The sequence below is a fragment of the Heterodontus francisci genome, chromosome 12 (genome assembly GCF_036365525.1).
Source record: "Heterodontus francisci isolate sHetFra1 chromosome 12, sHetFra1.hap1, whole genome shotgun sequence".
Classification (NCBI taxonomy): Eukaryota; Metazoa; Chordata; class Chondrichthyes; order Heterodontiformes; family Heterodontidae; genus Heterodontus; species Heterodontus francisci.
Genome location: NC_090382.1, coordinates 85,536,878 through 85,558,465, shown reverse-complemented (window position 1 = coordinate 85,558,465; position 21,588 = coordinate 85,536,878). Strand labels below are relative to the sequence as shown.

Here is a 21,588-nt window from a genome sequence, read left to right as displayed (position 1 = left end):
AGTAATATTACAGGGACCACAGTGTTTACTGTGGGATAAGCAAGAAGGGTTTATGCTGTTATGTGAGATTCAACATGAACAGATTGAAGATTCCCAAAGGTATGTAAGTATCAACAGAAAGATAATTGTATGGAAATGAATAAGGTTAGTGTCAGGCAAATCCTCACCTGCCAAGACTGAGGCACACATAATTTCACTACATGAACATTAAAACTAAAAATTGCAAGACCCTGACTGGAAGGACATTTGCATGGTACTAGCAGTGTTGGAACAAAAGCGACCCAGTCGTTGCTTCCACAACACACACAAGAAGTGGTCAGACCAGTTTTAGTCACATGACTAGTTGGCTGTTGAGATTTGAACTTCCAACAAAGATTTGAAATCAGAAAGCTCCTGGCTCCTGGTTTGATAAGACCTCTCTCCTGTCTACCCTCATCTCACTTTCATCAGCTTCGGAAACCATTGAAGACACGTAAACTCAAAGAGAGAAAAAGTCTCCTATGTGAACAAGGTTTAAAAGGACCACTGGGCCCCAACGAAACGCAAACCATATATTTAATCAAGGACTACAGCGAGCTCGAAGCACAGTAACAAGAGATTGCCTCACACTGTTCTACTTATCTTTTCTTCTGCACTTTTCTGTCCGTATTCGCATGTGTGTATTGCATGTGCATGCTAGCGTAGGCGCATTGTATATCCGTAGGCGTTAACCATATTAGAGTTTAAGTTTAAGGTTTCATAAATTTCATCTTTCTTCTTTAAGCCAAAGAAAGCCTGCTTATGCTCATTTCTTTGCCTTATAATTGGAAAGTTGTGAACAGGATTCACAAAGGGGGATCTCAAAATACAGTGTGTTTAAAATTAAACACTGTTACTAGACACTGCTAGACACCTTTCTCACCTTGTCATAACAGTTGGTATTTGCAGAGTGTGGAGCGCCCAATTAACTAACAACCTGAGCAATAACTTAGCATTGATGAAAGAAAGACAGAATTGACTCTGAGCAGTGCATAATTTCATTTAAAACAGAAGAGACTTCATTTATTGGTAAACCATATTTATTTGAATTGAAAAGGATTTGAATTACACAGGAGATACACTCATTCATGAGCTCTTGACTTGGAGAAAGCTTTATTATGGTTGCATGACCTTGATAATTCTACTTTAAAAAGAGAATATATCAGAAACAGGGGTAGGCCATTCAGACCTTCGAGCCTATTTTGCCTTTCAATTATGTTATGGCTAATCTGTATCTTAACACCCTTTTTACCCACCCTGGTTCCAACTGCTTTAATAGGATTCCCTAACAAAAATCTATCACTCTCAGTTTTGAAATTTGCAATTGACCTAGCCTCAACAGCTTCTCTTTTGAGGGGTATGGTAGGGGCAGGGGGGAGAGTTTCATATTTCCACTATGTTTGTCTAAAGTGGTGCTTCCTGGCATTTTCCCTGAATGGCCTTTCTCTAATTTAAAGGAGATGCTCCCTTGTTCTGGGGTCAGCCATCAAAAGAAATAGTTTCTCTCTATCTAACCTATCAAATTCTTTATTAATTGTCATTTGGTAGTACAGAACTTGAGTATTGCTGAAAACAGAGACATTTTGTCAAAGCTTTTTGTCTTGCACTCATCATGACAATTTGCAAGAATACCAGTGTAAGGGAAAGCAACAAATTTATACTGTATGAGAAGAGATCAAGCTGCCCGGTTTAAATTTCAAACAAAGTTTGGCAGTTAACTATCAATCACCATAAACTGGTGCATTCTCCATGGCAATGCCTCTACCAATCAGAGTCCACTTGCCAACCAATCAGAACTCTCCTCATACAGTATACATTTGTTGCTTTCTCTTACATTGGTATTCTTGTGGATTGTCCTGATGCACGCAAGGTGAAAAGCTTCGACAAAATGTCTGTTTTCAGCAATACTCAAATTCTTTATTATTTTTACACACCTCAATTTGATCACCTCATCACCTTCTATACATGAGGGAATACAAGCCCAGTCTGTGAAAACTGTCCTCATTAAATTAAGATATAGTCCCAATATCATGAAACTGCACTAGACCCCTCCAAGACCCATATATACTTCCTGAGGTGCTCAGAACAGAGCCCAGTACTCCAGATGGCATCTATCCATAGCTCTGCATAACTGGAGGATAACTTCCAACCTTTTGTCTTCCAGTCCCCTTGAGATAAATGCTAACATTCTATCGGTCTTTTGATTATTTTTGTCCCTGTCCACTTGTTTTTAAAATGATTTCTGTTCTTGGACCCTGAAAGCTCTTTTTTCCACCAAAGTTCTGATCAGTTTATCACCATTTAGAAAATACTCTGATCTATCTCTCTTAGGACCTCATACTTCCCTACTCCAAACTCCATCTTTCATACTTTGCCCACTCGCTTAATCTATCAATGCCCCTTTTGCAACTTCCTGCTTCCACCTGTAGTACTTACTGTGCCACACAGCTTAATGTCAGCTTGGAAATATGGCTCTTTTATTACTTTTCAACATGAATAGACTATTCAGCCCAAGCACCCTGCTCTAAACTGCTTTTGGACAAACTTGTGAATTGTGTGACTGTATTAAATTAATAATTCTATGAGGTCTTCTATTACTATTATATCAATTGTCATTAGCATGTTATTAAGACCAGGTTAATAAAGGAAGTTAGATACTGAAGAAAATCAAAGAGTTTCAATGAGTTCCATAAATGACTCGCATCTAAATTCTGTAATTTAAATTAACAGTCATAGCACTCCAATACAGCCTTATTACTCACACTCATCAGTCCATAATTGTAGATTTAATAATCACACTTCCGAGCAAGGAGAATAATTGCAATCTGAGATCAACAAGCAAAAGAATCATTTCAAGAAAACAATATTGCAGTATAACTGAACTGAACATCATCAACGACTACATTGACAATTCACAATTAAACAATGATTGCAGCCAAATGTCCAAATCTTGTTCTAGAGTATGATTGATGTTCAAAAAAGGCACCATAAGTGCTAGTTTATAACTTGTAGCATTTGCAAAATTATCCCCAAAATTTCTATCCAGAATAGTGGACAAAATTATCCTGCTTGTTCTCCATCAAAATTCTCACTTGCATGTCATTAACTTGCAAATACAATATTTCCTCTTTCTCATTTCAATCAGAATATTTTTATCCTCTATTATTCAATTTCTCGAATATTGTGTGATTTAAAGGATAACCATCTCTCTCAATTTCAGTCTTGGCCCCACTGCTGATTTTAAATCTCTTCTCCCTCTATCTAACCTAAGGATTTATTTCCAATTTTATACCAGCTCTAGGCCTTTGGACCCAAGTTGGAAGAATGAAGTAGGACTAAGAGTTGGCAAGAATAGCTAACAGTACCAGCTGAAAGGAAGGAACTGGATTATTGCTGCTGTTTTGTTCTTGGTCTTTGGCAAAATTGCTCTCCTGGGAGAGAAACCCGATCCATATGGGGTCAATTTTCACTTCTATTGCCTGGTGCTAACAAGGTGATGGGTCGGTAGCCTTTCTGCCCCATTAACACCAATGCAGAAGTCAGTGCCGTTTTGAAAGGAGCTGCTATTGGGCATCCAAATCTACTGCCTGTTTTCAGCGGCAGTCTCCTTTTAATGTGCAAATCGGGAGTCCTAGGATGACGATTTCCATCTTAAGTTGGAACTGGTCAGAATTTGTGTTGTGCGCGTACAACCACCAGTTCCAGGGAAGGTGGAAACTGCTGAGGTCCAGCCAAGGTAAGTTTGTCATTACTGTTGTGGAGTCCAGAAGAGCAAGAATCCTCCTCCAGGTCCTGTAAAAACAATATGAGCTGATACTGCACTGGTACCCCACCCTCTGTGATTGTGACCCTTCTCCCTGCACTTAGCTGGTTGGTGGCCAGGATGCCTAGTATTGGGATACTTGGTGCCCCACAGCACGGTGACTGGATGTTAATGAGGCTGGCACCTCAAAATTGCAGCTACTTCTTCTCTGTGGGTGTGGGTGACCAGCTGGCCAGCACGCGCCCTTGATCGATTGTCCAAATATCAAAATGGACCCATAATACACTTTTAACACAATCTGAGAGAAAATGCAGGAAACATGAAAAGTGCAGTATTCTATTGAATTGCATATTTGTCAATAGTCCTTGAATAATCCAGTTACACTGCTAAGTATATTTCAATAAGCGATAATGTTAGTCAGTGAGCTAAACTGCAAAGAAATAATTGATAGTCCATTTCTCCATTGCTGCAGATCAGTGGTTAGAGCTGGGTTAAATTTCCTCCTTTTTACTGACCACTGTATTGTTTTCTCCAGTAGTCCGACTTCTATAAAAATGGTCATGATTTCTGTGAGTAGTTCTACACTTGAACCTGTGATCAAATCAAAAGCAGCACCGTCATAAAGAATGCCTGTCATGTTTCACTGGATAGTCACTTATTTCATTCATGATTGGCTTATTTCAATAATTCAAAAAGGTTTAGTGTCAGCTGATACGATAATGGAGTTTGCTAATGTACCAAGGCATTACTCTGCCACAGATTGCATAATAACAAAGCATGCTGGGATATCAGGGAAGATGGTAATGCAAACCTTGTACCTGTGGGATCAGCACCAATGTTTCCTCCAAGCTGCACCCGCAAGTTCCCACACAGGCCGTGCAGAAGATTGGCCACTTTAAGGTACTGCGCACAAATTTTAAAGGACCTACGCACTTAAACAAAATTTTCATGCTCTAAAAAAAAAAGAGGGTATGCTTCAGTCAAGCTCAGACTGATGGGAAAAATCAAACTCTACTAGGGCGGCACAGTGGCGCAGTGGTTAGCACTGCAGCCTCACAGCTCCAGTGACCTGGATTCAATTCTGGGTACTGCCTGTACGGAGTTTGCAAGTTCTCCCTGTGACCGTGTGGGTTTTCGCCGGGTGCTCTGGTTTCCTCCCACAGCCAAAGACTTGCAGGTTGATAGGTGAATTGGCCATTATAAATTTCTCCTAGTATAGGGATATTGTAGGAATATGGGATTAATATAGGATTAGTATAAATGGGCGGTTGATGGTTGGCACAGACTCGGTGGTCCAAAGGGCCTGTTTCAGTGCTGTATCTCTAAATAAATAATACTAACTATGCAAGGGGCACAAGAACAAACTATCTATCTTCACCACTAAATGGGTAGATTGAGTGGAAGATGTGTTAGCGCTAAGATGGTAAGACACATCAAGCTGATATATGCATTAGGCTTATTTTCCTTGTTGCAACTGTTAATATGTTTTGAAAGCAATGTTGCAGAAATTCCAGATGGTACCTCATTCCTGCTATAATCTATAATGCCCTTGTTTTGCAAATAAATCAGTAAGTTGTGGTATTGAGACCTACAGATCAGGTGATCATAAGTTCAATGACAGATCTGTGCTGTGTTAAATAATCTGAAATTCTTGTGGAGTTGCTGCTATTTAGCATCAGTGCACCCCAGAGTTGTCAACCCTCCAGGAATATCCTGCAGTCTTCAGGGACTAAACAAGAAACTCCTGACCACTGCTGCAAGTAACATGAGTAAAAATAACAGGGGCATTAAAGAAATTGTAGTATGTTTTCATTTTCTTTGAACACTTGATTAGTTATCAAAGAAAAACTTACATTTTTATATTGTCTTTCACGACCTCAGGATGCCCAAAATGCTTTACACCTAATGGAGAATTTTTAAACCGTAGTCACTGTTTACTTTTTAATGCAGGAAATGCCGCAGCCAATTTGCACACAGCAAGCTCCGAAAAACAGCAGTGTGAGATAATCTGTTAGGTCAGGAAAGTGGAATTGATGTGCCAGGGGCAGGACTTGAACCTGCATCCTTCTGACTCAGAGATGAGAGTGCTACCAACTAAGTCACAGCTGACACTTTTTTCCTTCTTTCATACAAATTATAAAAACATTGGAGATGGGGATAAAAGGCTATTTGACTGGATGGGATGGTTGGAGGCAGGAGGTCACATGATGGAATTTCCAGGAATATGTCCAATCAGAATTGATACCCTAATGGTCCCTGGAAGGTGGGGGTGTGGAGCAAGGGTGGGGGTTGTGGGGTGCTGGTTGGTGTAGGTGGTGTGCATGCAGTCAGGTTCTCTAGGGATCTCTGCTTGAAAGTGAAGTGTGGACTTTGAGTCAGCTCCAACAGCCAAATATCCCATCATCACTCACTGTCTTGGCAACTTAGCTCTGAAACTAGAGACAACATATAGTAAAATAATATGCTAACAGCAGTTACAATGATGAGGTCTCTTCGAGCCCCAGCTCTTTTACGGGACCCATCTCCGTCCCTCTTGATCCTCTCTCCACTCGGCTTCTTGCCACCACATTCTAATGCCAATGCTCATCAACGTTATAATAGTTCACTCCGTTCATACATTCTCCTTTCAAAAACATCATCATAAAATACTGAGCCTTGACCTCTCTGTCCCCCTCAACCTCGACTCAATTTCTGACCAATTTCCCTTATGCAAGCTACTTCAATGCATTGTCTTCTACCAGTAGTGGTTACCTTTCCCACTATACCTGATTTGATTCCTTTCAGTATGTTTCTGCACTGGTCCCAGCACTGAAATCACTCTGGTCAAAGGCACAACCTCTGTGATTGTGATCACAAGGAATTATCTTTCCTTGTCCTCCTTGACCTCGCTACAGCATTTGACATAATGAATCAGGTCATCTCCTTCATTATCTTCACTCCATGACCCAACTGCAGTTCATTTTACAGCGAGTGCACTCATACTTGTCCCAACACAATCAACTCATCTTCAGCAATGGCTTCTCCTCCAGCTGTGCTTGGAAATTTCCAGAGGATGTAGCTTTGGCTGTCTCTTCTCTTTCCCATCCACAAAATTCCCTTCAATGGTATCATCCATAACATGGAATCAGCTTCGACATGTATGCTGATGACATTCAGTTTTACTTTCTAACATCTCTTGCATCCCTGAGATCTTTGCAATGTGCTGTCAGATTGTCTGATATTAAGTCATGAGTGAATCAGATTTTCTCCAAATCAATATTGGGAAGAGTAAAGCCATTGTTTCCATCTCCAACCACCCTTGTCATTGACTTATTCCTTGCTGGCTACTTGCTCAGGTTGAACCAGACTGCACTCAGCTGTGGCATTTTATTTGAAAGGGAACCAAGTTCAAATACTATAGCCTGTCCATTTCCAATTCAGGAATCTCTTCGCTCAGAGAGTGGTTAGAATACAGAACTCAAGATCATACGGAGTACTTGAAGTGAATAGCATAGATGCATTTAAGAGGAAGCTAGGTAGGTACACAAGGGAGAAAGGAACAGAAGGATATGCTGATAGGATTAGATGAAGACGTGTGGGAGGAGGCTCAAGTGAAGCATAAACACCAGCACAGACAGTTGTGATGAAAGGTCCACAGACCTAAAATGTTAACTGTTTTTCTCTCCATAGATGCTGACCTGCTGAGTATTTCCAGCATTTTCTATTTTGGTCCACCATAGACCAGTTGGGCAGAATGGCCTGTTTCTGTGCCATAGACTCAATGTAATTCTATGTATCTTTAGCGCCAACTCTGCAGCATTCCCTGATTCCACCCATCTTGACCAATATCATTTTGTTTTCTCTGCACTTGACTTTTCCAATACCTTCCTTGCCAGCCTCCCATCCTGAAAAAACTTCAAATGATCTAAAACTCTGACATTCACATCCTGTCCTACACTAAGCTCCCCTCACCCAGCACCTCCCATCATTGGCGAGCTCCTTGAAGTTAAAACCCTGATTCTTTGTCTACAAATCTCCCCACAGCCTCATTTCACTTACCTCTGCAACCTTCTCCAGCCCATTGTCATTTGCCCACTCTCTCGCCCTCTGAACCGGCCTTCTCACCATTCCCCACATTGCCCACTCCATCTTCCGTGACACAACCTTCCGCTGCCACAGCAGTGCTCTTTTGAATTCCCTCTCCAAATACGCCTATCCTCTGCCTCTCTCCTGATATTGAAAACTCATCTTCTACCAGGCTTTTGATCACCTCTTCTATCTCCCTGACAAAGGACAGGTGCTTGCTCATTTTCTTCTCTGTGAAACATTTTGGGACATGTATTACATTAAAAGCATTAAATAAAGGTAAGTTGCTGTTCAGAGCAGAAAACTGAAATAGAACTCTGAATCATAAAGACTGTACAAACTTACCCCTTTATTTTCTGCATCTGGTCAATGGTGTCTGGAAGAGGAATATTGACTGTTTCAGGCAGAAACAAGGTCAGAATTGCTGATAACACTGAAAAACTCCCCATCAGAATAAAAGGCAGAAACCCATGATGGACACCTGTGAATATATAGAGCATACATTGTCTGTAAGGTGAAAACCAGCACATCAACATAAACCCATGGGCAGCACATGTAACACAGGTCTTGTGGTCAATATTGCAATCACACTATTTAAAGGTAGACATTTTCCTCATTCTGTACATTTTTCCAGGTGGAAAACAAAAGTAAACGTAGGAACATAAGAAATAGATGCAGGAGTCAGCCAAATGGTCCCTCGAACCTGCTCTGCCATTCAATATGATCATGTTGAACTGGCACATCAATTCCACTTTCCTGTCCTATCATATCCCCTGATTCCCATAGTGTCAAAAAATCTATTGATCTCAATCTTGAATATACTGATCCACAGCCCACTGGCACAGAGAATTCCAAAGATTCACACCTCTCTGAGTGAATAAACTTCTCTTCTTCTCAATCCTAAATGTCTGACAGCTTATCTTAAAACTAAGACGCTTAGTTGTAAACTCATCTGCCAGGCGAAACAGCCTCTCAGCAGTCAAGCTCTCTAAAAATGTTATATGCTTCAATGATATCACCTCTCATTCTTTTAAACTCTAGGAAACATAGGGCCATTTTCCTCAATCTCTCCTCATTTGACAACCCTTTCATCCCAGGAATCAATCTCATGAGCATTTTGTTTCACCCCTTCCAATGCAACATTTCCTTCCTTAGGTAAGGAACACAGTACTCCAGGTGTGATCTCACCAAAGTCCAACATAATTGCACAATACTTCCTTACTTTTATATTCTTACATTTACTCTTACTTATACTCTTATACTCCAATCCCCTTTTCGTAAAGGCTATCATATACCATTTGTCTCCTAATGGCTTGCCGCATGCTGTATTTCCATGTTAACTTCCTATGATTTGTGCACAAGGAAACCAAAATCCCTCTGCATACCAACATTTACTAGTCTGGCACCTTTAAAAAATATTCTGCTTTTCCATTCTTCCTACCAAAATGGATAATTTCACACATCCCCACATTATACTCCATCTGCTAACTTCTTCACCAATCACTTAACTGGTCTATATCCCTTTGTCTTTCTCACAGTTTACTTTGCTTTGGATCATCAGCAACCTTAGATATGTTATACACAGTTTCCTCATCTAAGTCATTGACATAGATTATAAAAAACTGACACCCAATCATTGATCCTAGTGGTACCCAGGCAGTTACACTCTGCCATCTCAAGAATGATCCTTTTATTTCTACTGTCTGTTTTCCATCCATTAACCAATCCCCAATCCATGCTAATTTATATCACCCCAATCCCATGAACCCTAATCTTAACAACTTTGTGTGACACCTTATTGAATGCCTTCTGAAAATTCAAATATATTACATGTACTGGTTCGACCTTATCTGCCCATTCCAAACTCAACAAATGCAACGGATTTGTAAAACATGATTTCGCTGCCATAAAACTGTGTTGACTCCGTCTAATCATTTTGTGATTTGAAAAGTGCCCTGTTACCACATTCTTAATAATAGATTCCTGCATTTTCTCTACTAATGGATGTCAGATTAAATGGTGTATAGTTCCCTGTTTCCTCTCTTCCTCCTTTTCTTGAACAGCATGGTTACATTTGCTACTTATCAATACACTGGGTCTGTTCTAGAATCTAGGGTATTCTGGAACATCAAAAACAATACATCCATTATCTCTGCAGCCATCTGTTTTAGAGCTCGAGGTTGTAGCTCATCAGGTTTAGGGGATTTGTCTACTTTTAGTCCCACTTGTTTCTCTAGTACTTTTTCTCTACTAATATTATTTACTGTACATTCCTCACTCTCATTAGACTCTTGGTTCCACATAATTTCCAGTACGTTCTTTCTGTCTTCCACTGTGAAGGCAGATACAAATGATTTGGTTAAAGTTTCTGCAATTTCCTTGTTCCCTATTAATTACCTCTAAGGGATACACATTTTACTTTAATTAACCTCTTCCTTTTTAACATTCTTGTAAAAGCTCTTTTACAACCTGTTTTTGTATTTTATATTTCTTGCTAGTTTACTTTCTATTTGCTAAATCCTCAACTTTTCTAGTTAGCCATGGCTTTACCACTTTTCCAGTAGAGTTTTTGTTCCTCAAAGGAATGTATATTTATTGAGAAAAAATGAATTATTCTTCCAATGTTTGCCACTGCTTGTCAACCATCATTAACGCAAAAATAAAATACTGCGGATGCTGGAAATCTGAAATAAAAAAAAACATAAAATGCTGGAAATACTCAGCAGGCCTGGCAACATCTGTGGAGAGAGAAACAGAGTTAATATTTCAGGTCAATGACCTTTCATCAGAAGTCTATCTATTGTTCCAGAAAAACTGTCACGAATGCATTCCAGGAATTTGTCATCCAAGCCAGTTTTGCCAATTTGGATTGTCTGGTCTAAATGAAGATTAAAGCCCCTAGGATTACTGCATTACCCTTGCTCCTCTAATTTCTTGATTTATACTCTGTCCAACACTATGATTACTGTCTTGGGACCGATAACGTACTCCCACCAATGTTTTCATTCCTTTATTATTTCTTAACTTCACCCATACAGATTCTGTGGGAAAGAAATGCAATCACATACCTTGATTCTTTGGGGCAGGCAGCACCATGGGCCGCTACCAGTGTAGCCCACGCAGTGTCCAGCATTGATAGTTTACCAGACAAGTGCTATCCTGACATCACAAGGCCTAACTGGCTGATGTGACATCAGGGGTCGGATTTTATTCCAGCGATGGGGCATAGGCGGCAGGCAGGGGGAGATCCTGCCTTAGGCCTTTCATTGGACGCTCCTTGCAATTCCATGGTGGACAGCCAATTAAATGCCTGCCATCAGGGATGCCATCCCTTTAAGGGACAATCTCCTGCCTCCAAAGCTGCCGGCCAATTGGAGGGCATGGCCACTGTCTGTATTGCAGATGCCCTGCAGTGCTAAAGATGTCAGAGACCCCAGGACTCAGGTGACTGGGGTCGAGGTGGGCAGGGTCAGTCAGGCAGGCCTGACGATGGGGAGGTTGGTGGGTTGATGAGGGTGGGGGTGCTCTTGCTGGGGGGTTGGTCATCGCCAACGGGGAGGTCCTCTGTGGGGGGCATGGATTACACCCAGAGGAAGGACCACACCCCCCACTTCCTAAGCCGCTAGGAGGCCACCTGGTGGCATCTCCACTTGGAGGCAGGCCCCTCCATCTTCCATAAAATTGGGGTGGAGGTGGGAGACTTCCTTTAATTGGCCATTAATTGGCCACTTAAAGGCCTCAATTGGCCTGGGGCAGCAAGGCCATCCTCGGCTTTGCCTGCCCCGAACATGATGACAGGGGACCAGGGCAGCACTGGGCAGGCCATTTATTCCCATTTTGTGGGCTCCCCCCACCTCCATTCCTGTCTCCAAGGTCAGGATACCAAAATTGGACAATTCAGGTCCTTGTAATGCTTGTGTTGTGCACTCTTAAAAAAAGAAGCATCAAACAGCAAGCTGGGTCTGGGGTTGCATTATTTAAAGGGCAAGGCACCTTGATTGCAGGTAACTAAAAGTTATGGAACCTTTTCACTGGGAAGTGTTGTGATATTGCTTTAATTTCTTTCATACTGATTAACATACTATGGAAAATGAAAATATTTTAGCCTGCATCACAGGAAATGATGCAAGATAACATGTGATACAGTAGTTGCAACACTGTTAGTCAGCAGGTAGCACACGTATTGAAGAGCTCGCCTAGAATCCTGTTATTCTTTAATAAAGTACCCTCCATTTAGTTTGCCAATCATTGTCATAGTGTTTGGTACATTTGTGTTAAGATCCAATTACATAATATGGTGGCAGCAATGCGGAAGAGCATAATGTGTTAGCAGCAGTGTTCGACGTGGTGACTGTGATCACAAGCATGATATCATGGACAATGGATTATCACGTATAAAGCCATAAAATCCTGAGACAGCACTGAAAATTGTCGGAAAAAGAAATGGCAGCAAGATTTAGGACCAGATTCAAAAATCACCCTTGATTATTGGTACTGAGAGAGTCAATAATTGAAAAGGGAATTTTGTCGGAATGGTAGTTGACCAAAAAGGCAGTGTTCTGGCGGAATCAGGCTCAATTAAAAGTCAATCCGAAGCTGGGCTGCGAGATGGCATTGCCATTAAGCGTTGTGCGTTTTCCCCACTGAAAAGAGCTCCATGGGCAGAGTCTCCCAGATAGAGACTGAAAGCCTGTGTTGCAGCCACAGAGTTCAGGGTGTGGCAGAGGTCCGGTGCTGCACGCACAGTAGACCTGCATTTTTTTTAAATTCGAAAAAAATCATAAAAAGAAAAATAGTCTAAGGGAAAAGCTCTGGCAGAAAGAATTCTTGTGAAGCAAGAAATTTAGACACCATGACAATGAAATATCAGCTATGAATTGGAAGGTTCAGGTCATCCTTCATGAGTTCCAACTATTTCAAAAGCATATGGAGTTATGTTTTTTAGATCTTGCAGTCACAGAGCTCAACAAGCAAGCAATAAAAATAAAGATGGTGTCATGGTCCTGCAGTTTTTCTTTCAGGAATATGCGGTTTGCCTTTAAGGCTTGCCAAGGATCAGTATTGCTTTAAGAGCCAACAAGCTTTAGGAGTCATAGGAAGGTGGATTCTCGTTGCCTTAGAAACAGCCATTTGAAGACTGCGATTCAAAGGGTGCATTCTCGTTAACATAGAGACAGCCACTGGGAGTGAGTCTCATGCGATACATTTGTTACAATTCAGTTTTGAACTGGCTTTTGGTTGAAGACAGTTTGTTCTAACAGAACACAGAGACAGAGGACACAGCTGTGATGTTTAGCACACCTGAAAAAGAGCTCTCAACCATTTAAACTGAAGAATAAGATTTTTGTCTGTTTATTATTATCTCTCAAAGTTCTAAGAAAAAGTCAAGCCAAAACAGAGATCTCTAGTAATTTAAATTGAAGAAAGGGAAGTTAGACTGGAACAATCTTTTATCCCTTAAATTAGAATTAGAACATTACAGCGCAGTACAGGCCCTTCGGCCCTCGATGTTGCGCCGACCTGTGAAACCATCTGACCTACACTATTCCATTTTCATCCATATGTCTATCCAATGACCACTTAAATGCCCTTAAAGTTGGCGAGTCTACTACTGTTGCAGGCAGGGCGTTCCACGCCCCTACTACTCTGAGTAAAGAAACTACCTCTGACATCTGTCCTATATCTATCACCCCTCAACTTAAAGCTACGTTCCCTCGTGTTTGCCATCACCATCCGAGGAAAAAGACTCTCACTATCCACCCTATCTAACCCTCTGATTATCTTATATGTCTCTATTAAGTCACCTCTCCTCCTCCTTCTCTCTAACGAAAACAACCTCAAGTCCCTCAGCCTTTCCCCGTAAGACCTTCCCTCCATACCAGGCAACATCCTAGTAAATCTCCTCTGCACCCTTTCCATAGCTTCCACATCCTTCCTATAATGCGGTGACCAGAACTGCACGCAATACTCCAGGTGCGGTCTCACCAGAGTTTTGTACAGCTGCAGCATGACCTCGTGGCTCCAAAACTCGATCCCCCTTAAATTCAGATTAAATCTGTTGAAAGTGTTTGCAAGCCGTTAATTATTGAAATTCACTGGAGAAGGAAAGCAACATTCTGTGAGAACTTCAAGCAACATCTTGTCAGGATTTTGAGCAACATCCTGTGAGGACTTCAAGCAACACTGGACTGTAAATTTGCAAGGACTCTGATTTTTTTTCTATTTTAAATGTTGTTTATATCTTCATAGTGTTTAAGAATTTAGTTCTTCTAATTAAAGAGTTAATTTATTGATTTAAAGACACCTGGTTTGGTTAGCCTCATTCGGGGGGTTAATGATGGTACAATTTGGTTGGGTCTTTCTTTAATTTGGAAAGTTTTAAATGCTATGTTAGCCGATCTGTGGAGCGACGGGATTCAATTAACAGTGCGTTGGTCCCACCACAATCAGAATCGCATATTTTGATTGGGGCTTTGACAGGAGCGGTCGGTCATATCAATGGTGATTGGCAATGAAAGTCTCCATTGTATCAACACTTCTGGACTGTCAGAAGCAGACCAGAAAGATTCATCTAAACTCTGGACAATGCTGGAGGATCAGTTAACAGTTAAGGTCAACTTCAGAATCCATCAACTCGAACTGATGAACTATAGTAAAGGCCTGCTACCCGACCTGAACCTGATGGGACCCGTCGACATGTGTCGGGTTCGAGTCGGGTCGGGCCACTCTTCCGGGTCCGGCCTTCAGGCTCTGGTCGGGTCGGGCTGTGTCTGAGTTGGGCCAGGTTTGGGTCGGGCCGGGTTCGGGTTGGACACACACAGCAAGGTAAGTGTTAAAAGATAAAAACTTACCTGAGCTGTGAGTCTGGGACGTCAAGCAAGGAAACTGAGTCTGCGCAGTGAGCATGTGAGTGTCTCTATGACATTATCACGCTCATGCTGCAGCTTCAGGGAGATTGGGAGTCGGAAGGTAAGTGAAGAGAACATTGTGGTGGTTGGGTCAGGCTCGGCTCGCTTCGGGTTGGGCTCGGCTCGGGAAGGGACAGGCTTGGGGGGAAAATGGAGGAACTCGGGCTGGGTCAGGCTTGGGTCCCATGTGGTTCCATCAGGTTCAGGTCAGGTTTTTTTTGTCACTTGAGCAGGCCTTTAACCTATAGACAACAGCCCAAAGAAACTATTGATCAGTTCATCAGTAGATGTGAAACAAAGGCAAAGATTGTGATTTCTCAGATGCAGAGCTCTCCGAGAGAATAATGGATTCGGTAATCGCATCGACTGCAATAGAAGCATACCAAAAGGACCTGCTTGATAAGAAAACAGGATACAACATCAACAGTCTACTCATAGATAGCACAAAATACGAAGCCATAGCTGTGAGCAGGCAATATATACAAGTTCTTGGAGCAGCAACAATCATAGGTGAGATAGCCAAGGCACCTTGACAAAGCAAGGCATGCGGCAAGTGCAGTCTAATCTACCAGCCATGTAACTGTCCTACATTCAGAGATACCTGCAAGGCATCTGGTCGAAAGGGACACTGGGCAAGACTGTGTCGAAAATCTGGCAGCAAAGAAGCAGTCAGGAGCCACAGCAAGCCACAGCTCAAAAAAAGAACAGATGCCACCTAGTGGCAAGAGTAAAAGTATTCATCAAGTACCAATTCAAGCACAGGCATATCTATGTGGTAGGCAGAGACCTGGACAGCAAAGAAAGCACTGAAAGAGGTAAACTCAAGATATAAAGTGAACAGGATTTCCATACAGTGACAGTCACACAGCATATGGATGCAGTCACAAAACTGGAAGCTTTCACCAGAGTTGAAATTATATGTCCTAACAAAAGTGGCAAGCCCAAGCTGCGACTGAAGATAGATACTGGGGCAAACGCTAACATTTTACCACTGCAGATGCACAAAGACACATACCTAGCGAAGTGGGAGTCTATGTTACAGCCAACAAGAGCTAGAATCACTGCATATAATGGTTCACCAATCTAATGCATGGAAGCATTGACGTTGAAGTGCAGGTATGAAACTTCTGAATGGTCACCACAAGTTTTCTGTGTTGTTGACACCAATGGTCCAACAGTAACAGGACTACCAGCATGCAGTTAACTCCAGATCATGATGATTCACGAGATCAATAAAGCGCCAATTCTATATAATCAAGGCAAGTGTGAGTTTGTTCATGATCCGCAACAGAAATACCTGGATAGATTTGACACAGTGGGCAGTTTTATAGCAGATGCTGTTCTCCACCTGTAAGATAATGTAGTACCCCCCATAGATTCACCACGGATGTGCAGTGTTCACATAAAGGACAGATTAAAGACCGAGCTTGGCACAATGGAACAAGAAGGGATTATTCACCATATTCAGCAACACACTGCACTGATTGTAACCACTGTAATTAAGAACACAAAGACACAAAGTAATTGTTCTCCGCTATTTCCCTATATCCATTATAAATTCTCCGTCTGACATGGACTCATGTTTGTCATTGCTAATCTTTTCCTTTTCACAGACATAAAGAAGCTTTTACAGTCCACCTTTATGTTTCTCGCTCGCTTGCATTCATATTCTCTTTTCCCTTTCTTTATCAGTTTCTTGGTCACCCTTTGCTGGATTGTAAATTGCTCCTAACCCTCCGGATTACCACTGATTCTGGCAATTTTATAAGCCACTTCCTTTGATCTAATGCAATCTATAATTGATTTTGTTAGTCGGGGTTGATTTGTCTTTCCTGTTAGATTTTTGTTTCTTAGAGGAATGTATAGAACAAAGAACAGTACAGCACAGGAACAGGCCATTCGGCCCTCCAAGCCTGCGCCGATCATGATGCCTGCCTAAACTAAAACCTTCTGCACTTCCGGGGTCCGTATCCCTCTATTCCCATCCTATTCATGTATTTGTCAAGATGTCTCTGAAACGTCGCTATCGTACCTGCTTCCACCACCTCCCCTGGCAGCAAGTTCCAGGCACTCACCACCCTCTGTGTAAAGAACATGCCTCGCACATCCCCTCTAAACCTTGCCCCTCGCACCTTATACCTATGCCCACTTGTAACTGACTTTTCCACCCTGGGAAAAAGCTTCTGACTATCCAATCTGTCCATGCTGCTCATAACTTTGTAAACCTCTATCATGTCGCCCCTCCACCTCCGTCGGTCCAGTGAAAACAATCCGAGTCTATCCAACCTCTCCTCATAGCTAATGCCCTCCAGACCAGGCAACATCCTGGTAAACCTCTTCTGTACCCTCTCCAAAGCTTCCACATCCTTCTGGTAGTGTGGCGACCAGAATTGCACGCAATATTCGAAGTGTGGCCTAACTAAAGTTCTGTACAGCTGCAGCATGACTTGCCAATTTTTATACTCTATGCCCCGACCGATGAAGGCAAGCATCCCGTATGCCTTCTTGTTGTAGACCATGTAATACTTCTTTAAATACTAGCCATTGCCTGTCTATTGTCAAATCTTTTAGTGTATTTTCCCAATCCACTATAGCCAACTTGCCCCTCATACTTTCATAGTTTCCTTTGTTCAGATTCAAGACTCTAGTTTGAATGAACTATATCATTTTCAAACTTAATGCAAAATTCTATCATATGATGGTCACTATTTCCCAAAGGCTCCTTTACAGCAATACTATTAATTAGCCCTTTCTCATTGCATAATTCTAAATCTAAAATAGCTCGACCCCTTGTTGGCTCTTCAATGTACTGCTCCAGAAACCCAGCTTGTACACACTCCAGGAATTCATCCTCCACAGCATTAGTGCTGATTAGGTTTACTCAGTCTATATGTTAATTGAAGTCACCCATTATTATTGTATTTCCCAAGATACATGCACCTCTAATTTCCTGATTTATACCATGTCCAATATTACCACTATTGTTTGGTGGCCTGGAAAGTACTCCCAGCAATGTTTGCTGCCTCTTGCTGTTTCTTAGCTCCACCCAAATTGATTTTACATCTGGATTCTTTGATGTAAGATCCTCTCTCAATGATGTACTGATCTCATCCCTTAATTAGAGCGCCACCCCACCTCCTTTTCCTTTTTGCCTATCCTTCCTAAATGACGAATATCCTTGACTATTCAGTTCCCAGTCTTGGACACCCTGTAACCACGTCGCTGTAACGGCAATTAAATCATACCCATTTACCTCAATTTGTGCCTTCAAATCATCCACCTTGTTTTGAATGCTGTGTGCATTCAGATAGAGTGCCCTTAACTTTGTCTTTTTAACATTATTCCACATTCTGATCCTATTTGTGGCTTGCCTTCACTTCGTCTGTCTTCTAATTTAGCTTACTACTTTTCTATTTCCTGTTACCAGTTTTGCTTCCCTCCAATCTTCCATTCCTGCCACACTCAGATTATCAATTCCTTTAGTGCTACTTTGCTTTCTTGCCTTCTCCTCTCTATCTAAATTAATAAATCTTCCTTCGCATGATCCCTTAAAGCCCTCTCTACCGCCTTGCCAGAACACTGGCCCCAGCACGGTTCAGGTAAAGACCGTCCCAACGGTACAGCTCCAACTTTCCCCAGTATTGGTGCCAGTGCCCCAAGAATTGAAACTCATTTCTCACACAACAATCTTTAAGCCGTGCATTTTACCCTTTAATCTTATTTACCCTACTCCAGTTTGCTTGTAGCTCAGGTAATAATTCAGAGACTATTACCTTTGAGGTTCTGCTTTTCAGTTTAGCCCCTAGCTGGTCAAACTCTCTATGCAGAACCTCTTTTCTAGTCCTATCTATGTCATTGGTACCCACGTGGACCACGACAACTGGATCCTCCCCCTCCTACTGCAAGTTCCTCTCCAGCAGATGTGCCAAACCCTGGCACCAGGCAGGCAACACAGCCTTCTGGATGCTCGCTCGTGGCTCCAGAAAACTGTGCCTAACCTCTCCTACCGCTACATTTCTATTTACTCCCTCTGTTTAAATGGCTTCCTGTACCATGGTACCATAGTCAGTTTGTTCATCCACCCTGCAGCCCTCGCTCTCATCCATACAAGCTGAAAGAACCTCAAACTTGTTGGACAACTGCAAGGGCAGGGGCTCTGCTACTTCATCCTTATGGATCCCCTTACCTGCCTCACTCACAGTCACACACTCCTTTCCCTGGCCACGATCCAAATCAGAAGACATTATCCTCTGGAGTGTGACTGCCTTCTGGAACAAAGTGTCCATGTAACTATTTCACTTCCTGATGCATCACAGTGTCTGTAGCTCGGCCTCCAACTCATCCACTCTGATCTGAATGAAGTTCCTCGAACTGCAGACACTGGTGTCCACCAGCTCCCACAGGCTACAGTTGCAACACACCACCCACCATGCCACCTTTATGGTGTGTTAATTAACTATTTGATTTATTATTTAATTGATTAAATTATTTAATTTATTTTAAAATAATTTTTAATTTTTTTAATTAATGCTTCGACTCACCAATTACTCACATTACTAATTTAAACCTTAATAATACTAAGAAATCTTACCACTTCTAAGGTAGTTATTTGTAGGTTATTTTTAAAATAAAGTTTTATGTTTTTCAAATTTTCCAACTATTTCAGACAAACCCTAACAGCAGTTACTCACCAGCCAATCAACTTACGGCTTTCCTGTGACACCACTGTTAAAGTTTTTCCCCCTCTTTCTTCAAACCCAGCATATGCTGACTTGCAGTCACTACCACAGCCTCTCTGGTCTCCCACATAAGTGTAGGCCCCGAGCCCTGGCTCTATGTTTATACTCTCCCCCTCTGGTGCATTTTCTCATAGATCCACTGCCTCTCCACTCTCCCAGGTAAACTCTTAGCACCATATATATCTCAAATTTATTTATTTATTTTATTTAGAGATACAGCACTGAAACAAGCCCTACAGCCCACGGAGTCTGTGCCGACCATCAACCACCCATTTATACTAATCCTACATTAATCCCATATTGCTACCACATCCCCACCTTCCCTCAATTCCCCTACCACCTACCTATTCTAGGGGCAATTTATAATGGCCAATTTACCTATCAACCTGCAAGTCTTTGGCTGTGGGAGGAAACCGGAGCACCCAGCGAAAACTCACACGGTCACAGGAAGAACTTGCAAACTCCACACAGACAATACACAGAATCGAACCCAGATCGCTGGAGCTATGAGGCTGCGGTGCTCGCCACTGTGCCGCCCGAAAAAGACTGTCATCCCCGTTTTGTGTGGATTTGAACTCAGGTCCCAGAGATGAAAAGGAAAGCGTCCAACCCACAGCCCCACCCACTGCCCATTTCTCTGATAAAGCATCATCACTGCATGAATATCTCAAGAAAGATATGGCACTCTTGTAGCATGAAGGTCATCAGCACACGTTCGATTTGTTAAAACAGTCAATTTCTGCTGAAGCATGTTTACAATATTACAACCGACAGAAAGAAACTGCACTCAAAGTAAATGCTTCACCAAAGGGTGTCGGAGCATGTCTGTTACAGGAAGGTTCTAAAAGTTTGTCACCTACTCAGGTTAACTATTTAAACAGAGAATGAGAAACACTGGCATTAGTGTTCATCACCACCAGATTCTGGCCGGAATTTTAGGCCGCCCCAGCGGGTCGGATGGTGGCATGGGGCAGCATAAAATTGAGCGGCAGGCTCCGGGAGGCCTAATCGCCCCGATTCTGCCTCCGACCAAGTTTACAGAGGTCTGGCGAGGAGGGGGGGGGGGGGGGGGGGGTGGCAGGGAGGTAAGAAGTGGCCCGCCTGCCCGAGGCCAATCAAGACCCTTAAGTGGCCACTTAACGGCCATTTAAGGGCCCTCGCCTGCCTCCATGGGTATTTTACCTGTGGCAAGCGGGTGCGCCGGGGACGTGAAAGGCCGCCCAGCTATAGCTGCCGGCCTTACCACACCCCAGGGGGCGGCCTGGCAATCGGGCACAGGGTGCCCGATTGAGGGCCGCCCCCGCCTCCCAACCCAACCCTGGGATCCAAGATGCCCCCCCCTCCCCCCAAACGACTTCCCTAGCCTCACCAGGGCACGACCGATTCCCTTGGTGAGGCTGCCAGAACTTACCTTCTGTCCCGGTTCCATTGTGTCCTCCTTGGTCGGCTGGGCTGCAGTTTCAGCAGTGGCCACCATTCCCAGTGGAGCTGCTGAGACTAAGAGCTGCCAGCCCACTGATTGGCTGGCAGCTCACTGAAGCGGGACCTCCCCTCTCAAGTAGGTGGAAGTCCCGCCTCGGGCCAATTTAATCCTGGGGAACCGTAAAATACGGGACGGATCCCCAGGCTGGGCGGCAGCGGGATCGGCACCGTCATTTACGTCAGAGTCCGGCTTCCGTTCGCCCAGCGTAAAATTCCGGCCTCTATACGTACCTATATGGCAAACACTTTGTTGTTGAGACAAGCACTAGCAATGATTTGGCAAAAACGCTCACCAGTACACCACTTCAACTCCAAAGATTATTAATCAAAGTACAGGGGTATGATTGTGAGGTCTGATACAAACCTAGAAACCTTTGTTTAATTTACCTCTTCTATTGTGTGCCAACATGTCCTGGAAAGGAGACAGCAGAATGTCAGTGGTTGTGTAGCACTGTGTTTGGACGATGTGCCTGTCACAGCTGAATAGCTCGAGGTATGTGGAGGCAGCGAGAGATGGGCATGAGGTTAGAAGTAGTGGTAGATGTGTAAGTGATGGAGGTGTGTGATGCATTGAGCAGTGTGAGAGGCTGGTGAAGTGATGGGAAGGATATGT

The 21,588-nt window shown here is 42.8% G+C and overlaps 1 protein-coding gene across 1 annotated transcript in view; it reads right to left on the bottom strand.

Annotated features, from left to right (window-relative positions):
- Positions 1-1,091: 1,091 nt before the first annotated feature.
- Positions 1,092-21,588, bottom strand: part of LOC137375969 (organic cation/carnitine transporter 2-like) — a 128,950-nt gene continuing 108,453 nt past the window's right edge. The window contains exons 9-10 of the mRNA XM_068043781.1: positions 8,192-8,327; positions 1,092-4,372 (exon numbers count right to left, since the gene is read on the bottom strand). Of these exons, the coding sequence (XP_067899882.1) occupies positions 4,273-4,372; positions 8,192-8,327 (236 nt within the window). The 3' untranslated portion in view covers positions 1,092-4,272. The remainder of the gene's footprint in view (positions 4,373-8,191; positions 8,328-21,588) is intronic.